Here is a 22254-nt window from a genome sequence, read left to right as displayed (position 1 = left end):
AAAGCTGTTCTGCTAAAGCAAACGATGCTATTATCTAAGGATAGCAGCTCCGTAAACAAAGAGAGAAACCATATTTCAACCCTGCAGGCGCGACACAAAACACAGAAAGAAAAATATAATTCATGCCTTACCTTTGACGAGCTTCTTTTGTTGGCACTCCAATATGTCCCATAAACATCACAAATGGTCCTTTTGTTCGATTAATTCCGTCGACATATATCCAAAATGTCCATTTATTTGGCGCGTTTGATCCAGAAAAACACCGGTTCCAACTTGCTCAACGTGACTACAAAATCTCAGGTATTTTTTTACGTAAATAATCAATAAAATTGAAGACGGGATGATCTGTGTTCAATACAGGAGGAAAACAAACAGTAGCTAGCTTTCTGGTCACGCGCCTTTATCTAACAGTACACTTCAAGTGACCCTCGTTCAAGATGGCCGTACTTCTTCATTACACAAAGGAATAACCTCAACCAATTTCTAAAGACTGTTGACATCCAGTGGAAGCGATAGGAACTGCAAGAAGGTCCCTTAGAAATCTGGATTCGCAATGAAAACCATTGAAAAGAGAGTGACCTCAAAATAATATGAATGGTTTGTCCTCTGGGTTTTGCCTGCTAAATAAGACATTTCAGTGTTTTCTATCCAAATCTACTAATAATATGCATATCTTATCTTCTGGGGATGAGTAGCAGGCAGTTGAATTTGGGCATGCATTTAATCCGGACGTGAAAATACTGCCCCGTCACCAAGAAGTTAACTGCAATGCTCGCTTTTGGTTTCTATAAGGCTAAAAACAATATTTTGTAATTTATTAACTTTGAAGGGCTCAAAATGTTTAAAATGTTAAAAAATGTACAGTACATCGTGATATTATATCGTTATCGTCCGGACAGTGGAAAATATCGTGATATGAATATAAGTTAATATCGCCCACCCTTAATTGAACTAAAGGAGAGAAGGGCGCAACCAATACTACTGTCTGTGCTGGTAGGACGGCTAGTATGGTTAGCTGGCTTTGTTAAGCGCAAGCCAAGTTAGCTATGCTTCGCAGCCTGGGCTAATAGCCTAGCTAGTTAGCACAATGCCAACCGGAAAAGGCGTGCGCTTTCTTTGTCTCTCGATGAACAAAGCATCTGTGTAGATAAGTCGTCAGTCTAGTCGACACAAAACAAGGGAATGTGGGTTGAACTCAACGAGCGAGGACAGCTAGCAATTCTAGCTTACCAAGTCGCAGTAGCTAGCCAAGTCGCAGTAGCTAACCATGTGACCCTTAACAGACATAGAACACAGCTGCAATAACATGTCGATTGCGACAATTTGTAACTTTCCAGACCCCAAAAAAAACAGACAGAATCCTGCTGCAGCATTACATATTTTTTTTCTCCCTCTAACAACAACAGTCGTCACTGATTGATGTGCTGCTCTGTTTATGGTATGGGAGCTAAATGTCTTGGTAAGTCAAGGTATTTAACAAACTTGAAAGTACTTTTTTTTAATTTTTTTTAGGAGATTGTTCTGCACTCAGGCAGCAGGCAGGCTGGGCGCAGCAACTCAAGATTATTTGATTGACAGTTCCGGCCTAGTGATGGATGTTAGTATTGCTTCAGTCCCCTTCAAACCCTATCCCAGTCTGCTGTCCCCACATGGTCCAGATGGCCACCATCGTTCCTGTTCCGAAGAAAAATAAGGTAACTGAACAAAATGACTATCGCCCCGCAGTACTCACTTCTGTCATCACAAAGTGCTATGAGAGACTAGTCAAGGATCATATCACATCCACCCTACCTGTCACCCTAGATCCAGTCCAATTTGCTTACCGCCCCAATAGGTCCACAGACAATGCAAACGCTATCATACTGCCCTATCCCATCTGGACAAGAGGACTGCCTATGTAAGAATGCTGTTCATTGACTACAGCTCTGCATTCAACACCATAGTACCCTCCAAACTCGTCATTAAGCTTGAGACGCTGGGTCTCGATCCCGCCCTGTGCAACTGGGTCCTGGACTTTGACGGGCCGCCCCCAGGTGGTGAAGGTAGGAAACATCTCCACCCCGCTGATCACAAGGGTTCGTTCACAGCCCCCTCCTGTACTCCCTTTTCACCCATGTCTGCGTGGCTATGCATGGTTCCAACTCAATCATCAAGTTTGCAGACGACACTACAGCGGTAGGCATGATTACCAACAACGACGAGACGGGCTACAGGGAGGAGCTAAGGGCCCTCGGAGTGTGGTGTCAGGAAAATAACCTCACACTCAATGTCAGCAAAACAAAAGAGATGATCGCACACTTAAGGAAACAGCAAAGGGAGCACCCCGCATCCACATCGATGAGACAGCAGTGGAGAAGGTAGAAGGTTAAGTTCCTCTGTGTACATATCACCGACAAACTGAAATGGTCATGCACACAGAGTGTGATGAAGGCACAATAGCGCCTCTTCAAACTCAGGAGTCTGAAAAGAAAATGGCTTGTCACCGAAAACCGTCACTAACTTCTACAGGTGCACAATTGAGAGCATCGTGTCGGGCTGTATCACCGCCTGGTACAGCAACTGCACTGCCCACAACTGCAGGGCTCTCCAGAGGGTGGTGCGGTCTACACAACACATCACCGGGGGCAAACTACTTGCCCTCCAGGACAATAACCAACCGAGACACTGCCTGTTCACCCCGCTTCCATCCAGAAGGCGAGGTCAGTACAGGTGAATCAAAGCTGAGACAGAGAGTGAAAAACAGCTTCTATCTCAAGGCCATCAGATTGTTAAACAGCCACCACTAGCACAGAGAAGCAGCGGCCTACCTACAGAGTTGATATCATTGGCCACTTTAATAAATGGAAAACTAGTCACTTTAATGTTTCCATATCTCATACGCATATACTGTATCCTTCACTATCTATTCTTTACCATCTATTGGATCTTAGCTGCTCTGTCACTGCTCATCCATATATTTTATACTTATATTCTTATTCCATTCCTTTACTATTATTGTATTAGGTTTTGTTGTGGAACTTGTTAGATATTACCTGTTAGATACTGCTGCACTGTTGGATCTAGAAGCATAAGCATTTCGCTACACTCGCTACACTTTGAGAAGCCTCATTCCTTTACAGACAAGTAAAATGCTGGTTCATATATTCAGAGGTTTCGTGTCCACATTAAAATGTTTGCCTACCTGTACAGACAAACCTGTCGTAGCCGAGGCGCACTCAAGGGGACACATTCCATTGTGTGTGAAAAGGTTAAATTGATAAAGGCTACCAGTAGCCTACTGTAATTTCATATTATGAGACAAAAACAAATAGTTGGGTACCCCGTGCTTGCAAGACTGGCCTGAAGACACCCCTGTAGCCCAGCGACATCGTGCTATGAATAGGCTAAGGTATCCTACACGCAACTGACTGAATACCAAATGCACACTTGCATCATTAGCAAAGAGACAGAGCAGGCAGACAGCGCAAAGGAGAGAGGGGAGGGGCAGGCAGAAGCGTGTTCATACATTTTGGTAACACCGTACCCAAAGCGGCCGAGCATGTGCGCAAATTGGTGTTTGGGGACAATCTAACGCGATCACGACACGCAGGTTGAAATATCAAAACAAACTCAACCAAATATATTAATTTGGGGACAGGTCGAAAAGTATTAAACATTTATGGCAATTTAGCTAGCTAGTGTGCAGTTGCTAGCTAATTTGTCCTAGGATATAAACTTTAAGTTATTTTACCTGAAATGCACAAGGTCCTCTACTCCGACAATTAATCTACACAAAAACGGTCAACCGAATCGTTTCTAGTCAGTTCTCCTCCTTCCAGGCTTTTTCTTCTTTGGACGTTATATGGTGATTGGCATCTAACTTTCAAAGTTACCATGACCGACCGAACTCAGTTCATCGATCAGCTTCTATAAACCAAATGAGGAGATGGGAGAGGCAGGACCACATCAACAACAAACTAGGTCCAAACACACCAAGACAGTCGTGAAGAGGGAACGACAAAGCCTATTCCCCCTCAGGAAACTAAAAAGATTTGTCATGGGTCCTGAGATCCTCAAAAGGTTCTACAGCTGCAACAGAGGGCATCCTGACCGGTTGCATCACTGCCTGGTACGGCAATAGCTCGGCCTCCGACCGCAAGGCACTTCAGAGGGTAGTGCGTACGGCCCAGTACATCACTGGGGCAAAGCTGCCTGCCATCCAGGACCTCGACACCAGGCGGTGTCAGAGGAAGGCCCTAAAAATTGTCAAAGACCCCAGCCACCCCAGTCATAGACTGTTCTCTCTACTACCGCATGGCAAGCGGATTCACAAATAGAACTGGCTTCTATTTTAGAGCTTGGCAACGCAGACGCTCGTTGGCACACACGAGCAGTGTGGGTGCAATAATTGAATAACATGTTAACATTTATTTTGCAATGCGAGCGCACGCGACAAGCGGTGTTGTCAGCATGTAATATAACAGTTTTTTTGGTTAGGGATTTTTCTTAACTTTAAGGATCCCAACTTAATTTAAATATTCACACCCTTAGTGCCAAACATATCAAACGCATAGCAACAACGCATAACTACGTTCCATTCATTCCATTACAATGAGCATGTCCTCCTTTAGCTCCTCCCACCAGCCTCCTTTACACACACACACACACACACACACACAATACTATTATTCATTGCCATGTTTACAAAGAAACAACATCACAATGACAATATGTGCCCTGGTCCCACTCACCCTCTTTTCCTTTGAATCTCTCCTGATCGTATCGGTTATAGGCAGCTGGCACAGGTTGCTTGTTCCTTATGGACTGGTCCTTGAGGGGAGGCAAGACGTCACACTTAAAACACAGGTCATTTTCAATTAATGATCTGCATATTGAGACTATTATAATGTAGTGGTAATACTCCGCTCAACCCTGCTTCGACAGGTTACATACTAATTTTTATGGAGAAGCACCAAGTTCATTTCACGCTTCATTTCTTTTAGAAATTACAACAGGGAGGTGAGGTACTCAAAGATGATATGGAATTCCTCAGCAAGAGCCTTTACTGGCTATGGATTTCATTCTCAATAATGCATTGGCTTGATTCTTCGGTTGCAAACGTGCGTATCCAAAATCAAATCTATGGTGGTACGTCTACAGCGTGCATTAAATTAAACATGTTCCTTACCACCAGGGTGGTGTTCTGTGCTGGCCTCTGCTCAGGGGCGCGCCCCTCCTCCCTGGCCTTCACCGATTGCAGGATGGCAAAGATGTTTTTGGAGAAGTTCTGCATGAGCAAAAGATTTATAAGCGCAGTGTAAAGTAGGCGAGACATCACTCCAAAGAAAAGGCTTTGATGTGTGGATCAAAGCTACAACGGACCCTTTTCTGTGCACATTGTGCAGTGACATGTGTAAAGCGAGCACCATAAACAAATCCATTGAGCTTCCTCTACCCAAAAATGTCCTAAACTCAAATGTATATAAATCAAGAGGTATTAATAATTGGGGAGATTCGTCCACAGAATAGTTTTTTTTTTTTATACCTAGATTCTGATACATGGAGGTTTTCTGCAAAATGTGTAATCTCAGACATCACTTATTAACACAGCAGCAGATCTCACCACCAAATCAAAAAACACATTTCCCTTGTGGCGATGCTGCCACCTGCAGGCATAAAATAACAAGTTTTAAACAAAAGGTTTTTGATCAGCTATGGATAAGGATCATCATCCCCACCCTTCAAGGCCAATTTTGTGCTATGGTTACCCGAGGGTAAAGCCTACATGGAGTGTGACACTTCCCATGTGGCCGGCTTCCTCCTCATAATGTCATGAAATGACAGCATCCCTAAATGACAGAATGACCCCTCCCCCCCAGTCATTGCCAGTCTAGTCTAGGGGTTAACCTCTGACCTTTCCAGTGCTCTGTAGGATGGTGGTCCTGGTCCTCCACACGCGCTCCCTGCTGACAATGTCCCTGGTCACGTCCACCTCAGCGTCCACAAAGCTCCTCTGCTTCAGGGTGATGTCCTCATCCAGGTCTGTCTTAATGGTGGAGCGTTTCTTTGCCATGATCTTGGCTTTGATGGCGGCGATCTTCTCCACTGACATAGCCTCGGACAGTGACCTGGGGGGGGGGGGGGGGTAGAGATTATTTCAGCTAACACTTATTTCACTAGGTGAGCTGAAAGGAACACGTTATCATTTAGCTTCTTACTAAAATGATGAAAAGCTAAGTTGTCATTGAGTAGAGGTTCATGTCCGAGGTTGATTGAGCAGCAATGCGATTAAATAATGCACCATTTTGAGAATAAAGCAAGGTTCCTGGTTTGTGTTCATGTCTGCTAACCGCTCTCATTGGGATTTGTTAGCTAGTATCTTAAAACCTGTGTGCAGCAATGGTGGCTTATTGATAATTGCCCCCTTTTGTAACTAGGGAACTCAATGAATGTGTCTTCATACCTATCCTAATGCTAGTCATAAGAAAGTGAGACTGCTCCGCTAAAGTCAACGACCCAACATTACCAACTTCTTTCATCCATTGCTAAGGACCTCTCTTTTTTATCCATGTACATTTTAATAGCAATTCAGCTATTAGAACTGAATGGACGGGAAAAGCACCGAAATACCTGATCTGGTCAGTTTGCACAATGCCCTCTTTGTGGCCCTCCAGTCGAGCAGCCAAACGCTCCTTGTCCAGACGCACTCGTTCCTCATCCTAGAGAACGCCAAAATGTTATAGAATGTTAAAATGCTCCGTTTTCTATGGCAAGACTTGAAAATGGCTGTCTAGCAATGATCAACAACCAACTCGACAGAACTTGAAGAATATTTTAAAGAATAATGCGCAAAAACTGTACAACCACCGGTGGGCAAAGCTCCTTGACTTACTCAGAAAGACTCACAGCTGTTGTCTCTGCCGAAGGTGACTAACATATTGACTCAGGGGGTTGAATACTTACCTAATTAAGATTTTTGTGATATATATATATATATATATATCTATATATATAAAAAAATACTCTGTCAAAGTGGAAGTAAAATTAACATTCCTAAAAAAATATTTTTTACAAATGTTTTTCTTCCACCTTGACAAGAGTATTTTGTATAGTTAAATCCCACTTTGTAGCCAAATTAGGAAAAGGTCTCTGGCCTTTTGTTAAACAGGATTTCTATTGAGCTGAAGAGTCAGAACGTTGCAGGTTAAATAAAAAATATTATTCACCTCTATCCTTGGTTTTTTGGCTTCAGATGACACCTCGTCTGCTGCTCGTTTGACTGAGGATGCAAAAAAAATGAATAATTAGCCAACTACGCAATACCTTTTCAATATCTCAAATGACTTTCTACTTCGCTGTGTCTCACCAAACTGATTGCATAAGTGCAACAAGCCAATGGCGTACAAATTGCATATTAGGCCTCACAGCATGGACTGTGGATATATCCGATAAGAGAAAATATTTCCTAATATGCATGGATTAAAATCATCCAGTCAATCAATGGAAGAGCATCCAAAATGCTTAAACCGTACCTTGTGTTGGCCTTTGCAAACCAATCTCTATAGGGGCACTTCTGTCGATACTTGTTGAAGTAGCTGTGAAGGGGAAATCAAAAGGGGAATATGTTTTAGTACAGTGATTTCAATGGAATCAACACGTGTATTCATTTTACTAGTTAGGTTTCCATCTAATTGGAGACATTTTCATGCAAATATTTTAAAATCGGCATGAATAATTCTCAATTCATACTTACAACTTTCTCCATTGAGATATGAAAGCAAGCCCTTTCGATCAGGTCTTCTGACAACTGGAATGTTCTCGGTCTAGGGTGATCATAAAATCACGTAAATCACGATGAAATAGAACAAAATTGACAAAGGTCACTATAAATCTTCCGACAACAGCCAATAGGCCAATGGCAACACCAGGTTAGAAGACATGACATTCATTTCAGCATCAGGCAACACATTCTAACTAAGAAGCTTTTGGAATGAGGATAGAAATGTACTTACTGCAGCCCTTCGCACATAGGATGGATGAGGGAGATGCACATTGTTGAGCAGGAACAGGATGGAGTCCAGAGTATAGTACTCTTTCGGCTGACCCTCCTTCCCAGTTCTGAAAATGGAAGGTGAAAATTACCATCAGCTCAGAACAGCAGTTTTGTCCACAGTTGTTAAAGAAAAATCGATCGTGGCCCCCTCTTATGGAACTAATCTGGAATTTAGGCACAATGCATATATTAATAGCTATTTGTTTTTTTAATGTTCTAAATCCTGTATTTTGTTAATGACATTACACACAAATTGTGACCAGGGCAACCATGTCACAGCTCTTCAATTACACTTCCAACAACTGGTCCAACTTGCTTGGTTCAGGTGCATGAGGTAAATTAAGGGATGGTCCAACTATTACATTTATTATGGCCTGAAAGACTGTTGGTTCTGCAAAAAAACTGGAAATACAGTAGGTAGCTTGCAAGCAAAAGTAGATTGTTATCTAGCTACAAACTCTACTAGCCAACTTAGTTACCTGACTTGCACATAACATCAAGGTAAATGTCTACCTGGGCAGGCTAGAAATGTCAAACAGTGACATTTATGGTCACGTGCAGAAATCAATAATAGCTAGCTAACTGGCTAGCTAATCGATCGTGGACAGATTCTCACATACAATTGTACTTCTGGATTACTAGTTAACGTTACCTAGCTACTGTTAGCTGACTAAACCTGGTGGGTTTGCATTGTATGCGAGACAGCTGGCTTACGACAACGTTGCCTGGCATGGTTCTGTTAGCTAGGAAGCTAACCATTGCTAGCTACACGAACCATAACAGTATACAGTTGAATAAGCAAGTTAGTTAGCTTGAAATTAGACGGTTAACGTAATAGTTCAACCCCAAAACGAACAGTAAAAACAAGCTGCATGTGCGATCTTTCAGTGCAATTAGTCGCACCTTACAAACAGCAAGAAAAGTTTTGGCAACACAGCAGTGGCTAGCAGCTAACTAACGTTACTCATTAGCTCGCTACAACAGGCCAATTGAAGAGTTATTTACCAATTTATAAACTAAATGAACATACCCCCAAATGACATAGTTAGTCTTGACATTTTTAGGCCAAGAGAACTCTCCAAAGATAACTTCGTCTCCTTTAGCGACGATTTCTTTTTTCTGGATGTTGTACAGGCGAAGAACACTCAACACGTCCGCCATCTTCACTTGTCTTCATGTAGCTATGATTGCAAGGCCTCCAGTCACCTATCAACAGAATACAATGTGGTCTCACTGAATGCCTGATTCCAAAATCCAGTTGTATTTATGTTCAATGTCAATTGATAAACCTAGCCTGAAAACAAACTGCATTACACATATTTTGACTGATCCCTCTATGTACACACACACATTCAAAACGTGTATTTAATTCATGCCCATTAACGTTATACCTCAAAGTTTGAGATGCACTAATATCTGCAGTAACAATGTAAGTAACGTTACCCTCATAACATATTTTCTTTGTTTTCTCTGTACAAATAAAGTACAATTTATAGTAAACACTACTATTATTAAGGTTGGCATTGACACTATGGCTGCTGTAAATGGCTAACCCATTCATGGATGCTGATTTAGCAGGGGGAAGTTTTGTAAGAGCCCAACGACACTCGTTCTGAATGTTACAAACTCATAGCTTGCGGTACGGACTTGAAAACATAAGACCTTATCTTTCATATCAGCTAGAAATAATTTTCTAAATACAAAAGGTTCAATTACAACACACCTTTACATGGGGATGAAGTGGAGTTCATCAACTGGAGGCACACACAGCATGTTTCTAAATGTTAAAACAGTGTTGGAATTGTAGTTCACACCCAGCCAACCGTACCCGCTGAAAACCCTTGAAGGGTTTTCGAGAGCTAGTAAATGGAGAAAAAAAACGTACATTTCATTGATTGTATCACAGCATGGTACGGCAACTGCACCGCCCTCAACCGCAAGGCTCTCCAGAGGGTGGTTCGGTCTGCACAACGCATCACCGGGGGCAAACTACCTGACCTCCATGACACATACAACACCGGATGTCACAGGAAGGCCAAAAATATGTGTATAGTCACTGTAAACAGACTTTTTCTATTGTGTTATTGACTACACGTTTGTTTATTCCATGTGTGACTCTGTGTTGTTGTTTGTGTCACACTGCTTTGCTTTATCTTGGCCAGGTCGCAGTTGTAAATGAGAACGTGTTCTCAACTGGCCTACCTGGTTAAATAAAGGTGAAATTTAAAAAAAAATGAAAAATAAAAAAAGATCCTCAAGGACAACAACCACCCGAGCCACTGCCTGTTCACTCCGTTATCATCCAGAAGGCGAGGTCAGTACAGGTGCATCAAAGCAGGGACCAAGAGATAGAAGCTGTTTTTCAATCTCAAAGCCATCAGACGGTTAAATAGCCATCACTAACTCAGTGAGGCTGCTGCCTACACTGAGACTCAATCACTGGTCAGTTTTAATAATGTTACATATTTTACATTACTCATATCGCATGTATATACACTTTACTGAGACCCAATCACTGGAAACTTTAATAAATTGATCATTAGTCACTTTAAACAATGCCACTTTAAATATTGCCACTTTAATAATGTTTACATATCTTACATTACTCATATCACATGTATATACTGTATTTTATACCATCTACTGCACCTTGCCTATGCCGCTCGGCTATCGCTCATCCATATACTTATATGTACATATTCTCATTCACCCCTTTAGATTTGTGTGTATTAGGTAGTTGTTGGGGAATTGTTAGATTACTTGTTAGATATTACGGCACTGTTGGAACTAGAAGCACAAGCATTTCGCTACAAATCGCATTAACATCTGCTAACCATGTGTATAACATCTGCTAACCATGTGTATGTCACCAATACAAAATTTGATTTGATTTATAGTACCTTGTTTTGACCTTCAAAAACTGATACCACTTGGGAAAAAAAGCCATTGGTATGCAAAAAGTGCATTCGGAAAGTATTCAGACCCCTCAACTTTTTCCACTTTGTTACGATACAGCAAAATTATTTTTACTTATCAATCAACACACAATTCCCCATAATGACTAAGCGAAAACAGTTTTGACATTTTTGCAAATGCATTACAAATAAAAACAGATACCTTATTTACATAAGTATTCAGACCCTTTGCTATGAGACTTGAAATGTAGCTCAGGTGCATCCTCTTTCCATTGATCATCCTTGAGATGTTTCTACAACTTGGAGTCCACCTGTGGTAAATTCAATTGATTGGACATGATTTGGAAAGGCAAACACCTGTCTATATAAGGTCCCACAGTTGACAGTGCATGTCAGAGCAAAAACCAAGCCATGAGGTCGAAATAATTGTCCGTAGCGCTCTGAGACAGGATTGTGTCGAGGCACAGATCTGGTGAAGGGTACCAAAACATTTCTGCAGCATTGAAGGTCCCCAAGAACACAGTGGCCTCCATCATTCTAAAAGGGAAGAAGTTTGGAACCACCAAGACTCTTCCTAGAGCTGGCCGCCCGGCCAAACTGAACAATCGGGGGAGAAGGGCCTTTGCACCAAGGATATTCTATCATGAGTTTGATCTCATCAGAAATATAAATTTTTACAATTTAAAAAAAAAACACTTGCTATCAAACAAAACTAGTTGGTTAGTCTGAGTATAGTGGTCAGACCATTTGAGTAAGACAGAAACAGTCCAAGGGCCCCGTCATTACACTTCTCGATAAGATCAGTTCTAGATTTTCACAGAACATCCAATAACTGACTTTCATTGGCTTTCTCAGACGCTCGGTGCCTCACTTCTTATCGAGTTCTCCAGTTTAACTGTACTAATTTACAATGCTACATACAGGGGGACACACTTCAAAAGACCATTGGTCCTTCTCTCAGCACATATAAAAGCTGCAGGCTAAAGTTACATCTAGATTTGGTTTCCTCTATCGTAATCGCTCCTCTTTCACCCCAGCTGCCAAACTAACCCTGATTCAGATGATCATCCTACCCATGCTAGATTACGGAGATGTAATTTATAGATCGGCAGGTAAGGGTGCTCTCGAGCGGCTAGATGTTCTTTACCATCAGATTTGCCACGAATGCTCCTTATAGGACACATCACTGCACTCTATACTCCTCTGTAAACGGATCATCTCTGTATACTCGTCGCAAGACCCACTGATTGATGCTTATTTATAAAACCCTCTTAGTCCCCATTTCCCCCTATCTGAGATATCTACTGCAGCCGTCATCCTCCACATGCAACGCCAGTCTCTTCCTGTTAAAGGTCCCCAAAGCTAACACATTCGAGTCGCTCATCTTTTCAGTTCGCTACAAACACAAAGACTCAATCACGGACACTCTTACTGACAGTTGTGGCTGCTTTGATTGATGTATTGTTGTCTCTAACTTCTTGCCTTTTGTGCGGTTGTCTTTGCCCAATAATGTTTGTACCATGTTTTGTGCTGCTGTCATGCTGCGGACATGCTGTTGTCATGTGTTGCTGCCTTGCTATGTTGTTGTCTTAGGTCTCTCTTTATGTGGTGTTGTGTTGTCTCTCTTGTCGTGATGTGTGTTTTGTCCTATATTTTAAATACATTTTCTTTTCTTTTTTTAACCCCAGCTCCCGTCCTGGCAGGAGGCGTTTGCCTTTTGGTAGGCCGTCATTGTAAATAAGAATTTGTTCTTAATTGGCGTGCATAGTTACATACAATTTTTAAATAAGGTACCAACATTTTATTTATTTTTTTATCGCTTTAACATATCATAGTAGTAATGTACTGTACAGTGATCCCCTCCAACAGAAACCTACAATGGAACTATTGCCCATTACAAGATACAGGTCTCTTACACCACCGCTCCTCAATTTAAAGGAAACATCTTGAATAATCGTGAATAGTCTTTCCATGTAATGTCTACCATTATTTATTCTTGAAAAAAAGCATTGTTATACCATAAGAGTACTGTACGCATTAAAGGAATGATTCACCCATTTTTAATTGCACAAATACAATTTGACATAAAAAAAATGGGTGAATCTTTACTTTAATATCCATTCTTGTAGTGTGATATATATGTAGTCGCATATCATGATATCGTTTTAGGTCTCCTTTACCAACTTTAAGATAATAACCGAATACACGTTTCCACAATTTGATTGAACCTGCTGGACGCATCTTCATTTCACTCATGATTACAATAAAAAACAGTATTGTAAATTTCAATATCTTTTAGAATTTCTGTTCTCCAGGGCACTTTGTGCGTCATTGCGAGCCAAGTCAATTTCAGTCTTTCCACCATTTCTATCAATGTTTGTATTTCTTTGTACGGTCCAGAATTTGTTCGAAGATCAGGATAAGGTTACGGATGACGTCCACGGTTCCCAAGTCAAAGCCCTAGAGGTCGAGCATGCCCCTGTCCTCAGCAGGGGCGGCGATGGAGTGGCCTTTGAGGTCAGCCCGCACACTATCAGTTTGGAAAAGCTACCTATTTTCTACCAAAAACAAAACACAATAGAGGCATGATGAATAACAATGATTTGAATAACGCTGATTATAGTTGTAGATGAGACAAAACATTTGGCAACTCTACAACTACTTTGATAACCAGTGTTGTTCCATGTCATTTCAGTAAGTCATGACACCCACCATCTCAGATTGTTCTGAAATAGTTCCATTAATTAGAAACAGATATTTTATTATTTTGTTGAAAGACGTTTTGAACTCTGAGAAATTAATTTGCACCCAAATGGGCCATTTAAATGTTTTGGATTCAGTTAGTCAAATATAGTACCAAACATCCGATTTGCACAAAAACCTCAACCATGGTTAAGATGTGAGGAATCCAAATAAATGGTCAAACACCACCCACGGACCACCCAAACCCCACACCAATGGCCAGTATACAGTATCAGATCTCTGTTTGACAAGTTGTGACTTGGGAGTATTGTTTATTCATACTATGTAATGCATTCTCAGTAGGGGTGTAACGGTACACATATTCGTACTGAACGGGGACCTCGGTTCAGTTCACATTCTAAACCAAAATGAATACATAAAAAAATATACTGTATATATTTACAAAATAAAAACATTATGCCTATAGTTTATGCCTACGCTGCAGCCCATCACATTACCCTTGTAGACCTATGCCTCGAGCAAATCTGAGCTGAAAAAAAATATTCAGGCCTATGTGCACGTTGTAATAGGAGACATAGGAGCACGTGGAATAATGATTATAATAATAATCATATAATAATCAATAATCAATTATTGAATAATAATCAATAATAATGATTATTCCACGTGGAATAATGATTATGATTGTGTTTTCACATGCAAAAGTGATTGCCTTTGATTTAAAAAACACCTTACCTTTCTTCCCAATGAAAACTAATTTGAAAATTCAAACATTTATGGGAAAGAGAGGTTTCTGGATGATGCACCATGTTGCCTTGTTGACATTCGATTTGAGAAGGTCGCTCTACCCTCATTGTTTTTGCCCATTCATGTCACGTGCCAACGATCGGTGCCCTGTGGCTCAGCAGAATCGAATCTGCCCAGTGGCAGCCCATCACATTACCCTGGAGTGGGAGGACGATGTACCATGCTACAGCCATGCCCCCTTTATGAAAGTCACAAGCAGGGCTTGACATTAACATTTTTAGACTTGTCTTTTGGACATGTAGGACCGAATACTTTATTTATTTATTATTTTAATTAAACTTTTTTTTAAAGTATTATTATTATTTATTTTTTTACTTGTCCGAAAGCTGAAGTAACTTGTCCAAACAACAACAATAAAAAAGATCCGTTAACACCATAGGTCAAAACTGAAAATCAGTGTACATAGGAGGGATCGATTATTGCTACTCCCTTGTACCCGCTTGATGAATTAAGGTCACTAATTAGTAAGTCAAGTCTTAATTGAAAGGAAAAAACAGCAGACACTAGACCCTTCATGGAATGAGTTTGACATCCCTGCCATAGACAATGTTATCGCACTAACAGCCATCCCAAATAATGTACCAAAAAGTAACACATTAAATAAAAATACTTCTACGCATTTGGCTGGAATGCTACTAGAGGGATGAGAGGCATCATGACATTGACAAAATATATTTAGTGGAGGCAAATCTTTTCAAATAGCCTATTCCATTCTGGTGGAGTGACAGTCAACAGGCCTGGCTGGCTGTGTGTTCTGTGATGGGTTGTAAATCATCATGAACTGGAGAATTATAAACTAATTCAAAATGTTTCCCACATCCTCCTCTCTTGTTAGTCCTAGGCTACTATATGCATTGTAGGTGGGTTGCACATTGCTAGAATAATAAAAGGAATAGGCCTAGGCCAACTACTCATTTATTTCATAAGACTTCCTCAGTTGTAGCCTCAACTCTTTTGACTTTTGATTTTTCCATCTTGGTATTGTATGCTCAATTTCACTTCGTGTGGCCTAAAATATGTAATTCAAAATAAATCTGTGAATGAGAATAGCAGACTCCAACTTCCATAATTATTCCCATTTAAAAGCTGAAACTTTAGGACAAAACACTATTAGAAGTTTGGAAAATACTCAGAACTTTAATGTCTTAATGCTTTTATCATATTTCAGTTAGTATGGCTAGTATGGCTATTGGTCATTTTTTTCCCCCTGACCTCACATGCATACTTTCTGTCTATTAATGCTTTGCTCCACTGTTTGTTAAAATTTATCATTAGATTTGTATATATTGCTATTGTTTGTTTTTTTCTCTCATTATTACCTTAGATCCCATGTTTTGGGGTTATTCAAAAACAACTTACCTTTGAGATATCGAACAGAGTTCTAGGATTCATTCATCTGTTTGATAATGAAATTACACAGCTGGAGAAATCTAGCATGCATTAAAATGAAAGAGTGGTTTAATAGGTCAAGTCATATTCGTATCAAATTAAGAGAAAATAGAACATTTGGGCTTCTTCAGCATGACACCTGCGCGTGTCCGCTATAAAAAAAATATATATACACTTTGGTTGTTGATTCCAGATTGTCAGATATTCGAGAGTTAAAATAAAATAATTATCCGAATAGGTATTTTGTGCTGCTTTGGTAAGATTCTCCTGCTTTATGAAAATACAACATATTTATTGAAATAGGCTATAGTAAATAGCAATATAAGCAATTTTACTCAGAATCTCAAACATGCACTGCGTCAGCACAGCTGCCTGATCCAATTCTGATCGGAGTAATTGTTTGAGAGTGATTAATGCATCACAAATTGTATTTACGACTTCACAACTGGTAAACTCCCACATGGTTACAAAAACGCAGCATCAGAGTGGAAATGTAAGAGTCCCAGCATAAAGTCCTGTCACAACAGACAATGCCAGGAACATTGTGAATGACATTTAATTTTCCCACTGTACCGAAACGCAAACTGTTACAACCCCAATTCTTAGTAAATTTGGTGATGGTATGTTGTGTGATTAGTGACACTTACCATTAAACCTAACCCAATACAAAAGCCTTTACTGTGTGTGTTTGGGACTTTTACCATTGAAAACCCTTAGAGACCATAACATTGAAACCAATAGAACTGCTGTAGCCTAGTAGTTTGCTTCTTCACCAAACACACAGGGGTGGTTTTCTGGACACAGATTAAGCCTAAGAGAAGGACAAACTCAACTTTTTTCATGGAGGACTGGCTTGATGTTACGATCTTGATAATGGATGGACCAAGGCACAGCGTTGTGTAGAGTTCTACATCTTTATTACGGTGAAACTTCAAAAAATAAAACAAATAAACCAAAAAAAAAAAACGTGACATCAGCATTGCAACTAGCACAAGCACAAACAATATCCCACAACCCAGGTGGGAACAATGGAGAACTTAAGTATGATCCCCAATTAGAGACAATGATAATCAGCTGCCTCTAATTGGGAACCATACCAAGTACACCAACATAGAAATAGGAAAACTAGAACACCCCCCTGGTCACGCCCTGACCTACAACACCATAGAGAACCAAGGGCTCTCTATGGTCAGGGCGTGACACTTGAATTGTGGATGACCACAACGTCTTTTCATCATGAGCAAAAGCTATTGGTTTTCTACCCAAAGTTCCAAAGAAAATGTTGTGATACATTTGATAAACACGACACCATCATTAAAAAAATAAAATGGCAGTAGCAGGATCTCTCTAAACAGGAAAAAATAAAATAATGATTTACTCTGACTAGATTACATAGCATGAATAAACAATACTCCAAGTCACAGCTTCATACAACTTTTCAAACAGAGAGAACTGATACTATATACTGACCAATTGGGGTGGGTATGTGTCGTTTTATAATTTATTTGGATTCCTCATATTTTAATAATTGCTAAGCTATTTTCGTGGAAATCAGATGTTGCATACTATATTTATTGTATATTATATGAATCCTACATTGAAATTGCCAATTTGGGTGAAATCAATTTGCATAATTTCTCAGTGCAAATTATATTTCAACAAAATGTTGTAGAAATGCTTTCTTATGTTTCTAACTACAGAAACAATTTCAGAACAATCTGCGTTGGTGAGTGTCGAAATCCTCTTTCTTGTGCTTTGAGGAGGAACGACCCCAGAATGTACTTGACCAAGCTGCACATAATGACACAGATAAGGTGCATGACACAAACATGATTGAATTGTGATTAAAGAGTAGTTAGTAGCGTAGTCACATGTAATTAAAAAATATATTCCATGTGAAATGGTATCTGTGCAAGTGTTTTCCAAAAGTCTATTTTTCAATCAATGCAGCACAGGTTGGCATTGACAGAGCAGTGGGGGTAAGACAGTGGTACACCACATAATCATTCTCTGAGGATTACCTTGATGCATCCAACTTACATGTCTGTACATCCTCAGACACTCCGCCGGGTTGGCCGTGCCAGCAGGCGCTGTTGGTGAATATGATGAACATGTTCACAGTGATCCCTTTCTCCGAAGCCCACAGAATGGGGAGAGCAGTCTGTATAGCCACTGGTTATCTGTGAACAGATCAATGACGCAGCGGTAAGCTATGACCCACAGTCATAGCACTTACACAACGTCATGTTTTATCAAAGAAATGGGCCATGTTCAGTCGGGCTCGGCAGCAAAACGTTTGAAAACAGAAATGAGCTTTTCTTATTGGACCAAGTCCGATAAGTTCCTCCCTGTTTCAGTCCATTATCTTCAGTTTGGTTCCCTTATGGACATGACCCTGGTTTCAGACAGTGTGACTAGTTGGCAAGCAAGCAGGTTTTTGCATGTAAAACAATGTGCGTTTCGAGATGCACATTTTGTAGTGTGACACTTAATGTCTGTACCTTGACCAGCTTAGCTGTTACTTCACGAAGAGACATGTCGGCTGAGATTGTGCAAGGAACTATAGCTCCCTCAGAGTGTCTCTGCCTCCATCCGCACAAGAACCTGTAACAGACACAACCAACTTGGTACATGTTAAAATACTCCCTCTCTAAAATGCCTGGAATGGTCATTACAATTTTACATGACATGTACTCATAACAGAGCATGCATGGAATGCCTGTGCCCTCTTGAGATGGTGGCATGTGGGGAGAGATGTGGCAGGAACCCACGGAATCTCTCAACAGACCCTTTCTTTGACCTTAGCAGAAAGCAGCAAGTGAATGAATCCCAGTTCATTGAGCGTGAGAGACAGCAGGTAGGTATGTCTCACCTTTTTTAAACTCTGGATCATCTCGCAAACCGCTACCACATCTGACCTTCCTGGTTAGAGGACTTGGTCTGGTGTCATCTTACCCATGACTCTTAGCACTGATGCCATGGGCATCTCCATTAACAATGTTTTCCATACCTACAGAGAAGAAAAGGCATCATACAATCAGAAGACCAAAAAACAACCTGCAATCTTATCCCAAAAAAGTAATGAGAATGTCTTGAGACCCTAATATGAAAAAGTGATAGTTCCATAATGCTGAAATGATATGGTGCTTATCTTTCCCATTCATCTAAAATAAATATATTTAAAAAAAACACCTAGCGGGGAGGAGAACTTCTCAACATCTGACCAACTTTAATTTGGAGTGAATTACACCTTATAAGAGTTGGTTAACTAAGTTGGTTGGTGCACACTGCCCACCTCTTTGGACTTCAGGTGGTCGGTCTGTCAGTAGTTGTTCCCGCTCCAGCCTGTGCTCCTTTATCAGATGGGCGACCTCTATCTCGTCAGTAGTGTTTTTGACCTTCTAAACCGCTTCCACGTACGACAGGACTTTGACCACCCCCTCAGAGTTCTCCTTGTCGCCGAATGCCTTTTTATGAGAGTACAGTACGTCGGACAAAATTTCATGACAGGTCTAATGGAAACAGAACTCGTTTCCGTAAACTTTACAAATGTAGACAAAACAAAATGCGCTCGGAAAGGTGGGATCTTTTTGTGTCTGTAAAATGTATTATGCGAGAAATGTCAGTGGAAACGCTTTAATACGCAAGTATTGATATAAATCCATCATATCGAAGTAAACGTCAATGACGTGGCCCTCCCACTATGAGTCAGGAAAGCATGCAGTTTATTAGGCTACAAATAAAATAAATTAGGAACTTCACAGGGTGGTGAAAGTGTAAGGTGATGAGCTTGATGCTCCTTTCCAATAAATATTGAGGGTCTTATTCTGCTGACATGACAAAAAAATAATATTGCTCTTTTGTCCATAATAACCTCATCATGGTAGGCTATACATGCGCTCTAGCCAACAGCGTGAAGATAACGATGGTAAAAGTTACTCACCATGCCTTTTTCGTGTTTTTTTTGTGTGATTTGAGAGAGTTTCTTGCTGTGGTATCTTATCACCACACACAGTTGCTTTTTGGTTGTGACATCACTAATTTCATCATTAATCAATGAGTAAGACTCATTCCCAATGTCCTTTAGTTCCTCATGCACCGCAGGTCCTATAAACTGCATTGATGAGCGCTGTGCATTTTGTTCTGTGGATACTGTTGAAGATAATGTCTTCAACAACACATCCCAGGTGATCAACAGTTGCAATGCTGGAGTGGCATGCAATGTGTAGCCATCAATAACTCTGATTGTTTAACTGTGTTATTCTCTCTTACAAATGCAGTTCCTGTGTCATATTCTTGCATTAGAAAATGGAGCAGCGTTTTTCTTGTTTCTCCATTTGTTAATGAGAAATAAGATCGGCGTGGTGGGCTCTCATTTCTGATTTGCAATACCGACAGTAAGCTTTCCTGTCATCTCCTGGGATGCTCTTAATCAATTACATTATAACCCGTTCTCTTTCCCAGCCTTTGCAATATTTTACCTGCCATTCTGACAGTAGAATCGTGTCTAGCCAGTAAACTAGCGTATCAAATCGGTTCGTTCCTCTGTCCTCTGACTTCAACTTTCTGGCCATACATACCCAGAGAGAAAGCACATTGTTCGATCCTCTCTCTGAAACTGTTTGTGTATTTCTCCGTGTCTCTCCCTTTCTGTGTTGGCTGTCATGATTGGTAGGACTGGGGGCGGTCAGGACACAAAGAATGAAGCAAAGAAGAAGTATGTAGTTTGCTACAGGGAGAAGTATGTAGCTAGCTACCTAGGGCTGCTGTTTGTTGTTGAATCTCACGTCACTGAGATGTGCGCTCGTGCTGCTCTTCTCGGACGTGACTCAGCTGAGCTGCCTGCTGCAGCAGAAGCGCTCTCTGTCTGCTAAGTTTCTAACATTTATGGTTGAGATTGAATGAATATAACTACGCACCTTATGAATTTTATTAACACTCATGCATGAAGCAGATGTTAGTAATGCGTTGGTATGACGACATGTTAGGTACACGCAGACGTTGGTAAGGCTTTGGTGTCATGTTAGTCAGACGTTCAAAGGTAGACGACAGCCACACGGTGGTACGGTTGCCTAGGCTTAATTCTGGCACTCCGGTCCGTCCCTCCCTTCCAACGACGGTATATGAAGTGCCTTCCCCGCACCACTCCCTCACTTAACAGCAGCAGCCTACCTCACTACCTGATAGTCAGCAGCAGCAGGTCACAGTGAAATGAATAGATAACACAAAAAGTGAAATGCTATGGAGTCCGCAGTGCAATTTAGAAGTAGCTCAAAAACCTACAACTCGCAACCAATACATTTTCACCCGCGGCATTGTTTTCAAAGTAGCCAATTCCCAGGAAAACTGAGAATATGAGCAGCAGCAGGGGTGTATTCATTACTCAGATTCCGTTGCAAACCATTTACTCCTAATTAACTTAACTAGGTCGAAAATATCATCTTCACCCTAGGTTCTTAAACAGAAGTTGGAGTTAATTTTATGGTTTCAGCGGGTTGCCATTCCAATCTGAATAGTCTAAGAAGTGTGTGACACAAGCTGCACATCTATAAATGATCGGTTCTTCCATGATCTAAAGTGGAGTGAAATCTTCCAGACACTTAAAAAAAGAGAGAAACATGACTTAACTACAACTTCCGTTTAAGAATAAAACAGAACTCAACCGCGTTTAGCACATTTTGCAACAGAAGAAACCTTTAACGTAAACCGTTTAAGAACCAAACAGAAGCAAATAGAGCAAACAAATGAAACGTGGAGGGACCTACCTGAATTTGTCCAGTAGAAACTCTCGTTTTCTTTTCAATATGTTTACCGTTTGGAGTAAACGGTTTCTTTTGCAAACGTTTTGCCATAGAATTGGCGTAATGATTACACCCCAGTTGTACACTTTTTCATCCTTCTGCCTTGTTAAAGACGTCTCGGAACTTGGAAACTCAGAAATGTCCGACTTGGAAACTATGAAGAGAGTCAATGTGATTCCTTGTGCTACTTGTCAGAGGCTGCGTTTACACAGGAAGCCCAATTCTGATATTTTTTTCCTTCACTGATTAGTATTTTGAGCAATCAGATCAGTTCTGATAAAGCCAGTAATGGTTGGGGAAACACCCCCCTGACACCTCCCTATGCGTCAATTTGTGATGCCTTTGCCTTCAAGCTAACTTCAGAAACTCGGAACCTCTGAGTTAAAATGTCAGTACGTTTTTTGCATAGAGCTTCCTATTGGTTGATTCTGATACTTTCAAAGTGGGAAATTCGAACCTTACCTCTTTTCAACATGACATTTCTATTTGCAACATTGGACAACATTTGCCTACTGAATGTGGCCCTTGATTAAAATGATCCTATCCAATCTTTTTCTGATAAACTAGCTTAAAATCAACCATTATTGATCTGATATTGGATTGCAAA

General features: G+C 40.6%; 1 protein-coding gene and 1 long non-coding RNA gene across 6 annotated transcripts in view; both read right to left on the bottom strand.

The window, feature by feature from the left end:
* The window catches only part of LOC110530041 (parafibromin), a 64858-nt gene extending 54795 nt beyond the window's left edge, over positions 1 to 10063 (bottom strand). The window contains exons 1-11 of one of the 3 annotated variants that reach the window (XM_036985596.1): positions 9918 to 10001; positions 9756 to 9809; positions 9063 to 9238; positions 7992 to 8097; positions 7733 to 7802; positions 7512 to 7574; positions 7206 to 7258; positions 6610 to 6698; positions 5894 to 6107; positions 5168 to 5266; positions 4731 to 4809 (exon numbers count right to left, since the gene is read on the bottom strand). In XM_036985596.1, the coding sequence (XP_036841491.1) occupies positions 4731 to 4809; positions 5168 to 5266; positions 5894 to 6107; positions 6610 to 6698; positions 7206 to 7258; positions 7512 to 7574; positions 7733 to 7802; positions 7992 to 8097; positions 9063 to 9193 (904 nt within the window). In that variant the 5' untranslated portion in view covers positions 9194 to 9238; positions 9756 to 9809; positions 9918 to 10001. Of the gene's footprint in view, positions 1 to 4730; positions 4810 to 5167; positions 5267 to 5893; positions 6108 to 6609; positions 6699 to 7205; positions 7259 to 7511; positions 7575 to 7732; positions 7803 to 7991; positions 8098 to 9062; positions 9239 to 9755; positions 9810 to 9917 lie in introns of all 3 variants that reach the window. The other 2 variants (XM_036985597.1, XM_036985598.1) reach the window with 2 other exon arrangements.
* Positions 10064 to 16203: 6140 nt separating this feature from the next.
* On the bottom strand, positions 16204 to 21982 carry LOC110530039. 3 transcript variants are annotated; one of them, XR_002474476.2, is made up of 6 exons: positions 21612 to 21982; positions 19142 to 19313; positions 18719 to 18856; positions 18348 to 18450; positions 17887 to 18026; positions 16204 to 17637 (listed from the first exon to the last, which is right to left on the bottom strand). It is a non-coding gene; the product is annotated as an uncharacterized LOC110530039 (long non-coding RNA). The 3 variants fall into 3 exon arrangements; XR_005052894.1 differs by having other exon boundaries at positions 16204 to 18026; positions 18348 to 18469; XR_002474475.2 differs by having other exon boundaries at positions 16204 to 18026.
* Positions 21983 to 22254: the final 272 nt, after the last annotated feature.

The sequence above is a fragment of the Oncorhynchus mykiss genome, chromosome 8 (assembly GCF_013265735.2).
Source record: "Oncorhynchus mykiss isolate Arlee chromosome 8, USDA_OmykA_1.1, whole genome shotgun sequence".
In the NCBI taxonomy this organism is placed as follows: Eukaryota; Metazoa; Chordata; class Actinopteri; order Salmoniformes; family Salmonidae; genus Oncorhynchus; species Oncorhynchus mykiss.
Note: the sequence above shows the minus strand (reverse complement) of the source record. Positions and strands in the feature narration are given on the sequence as shown.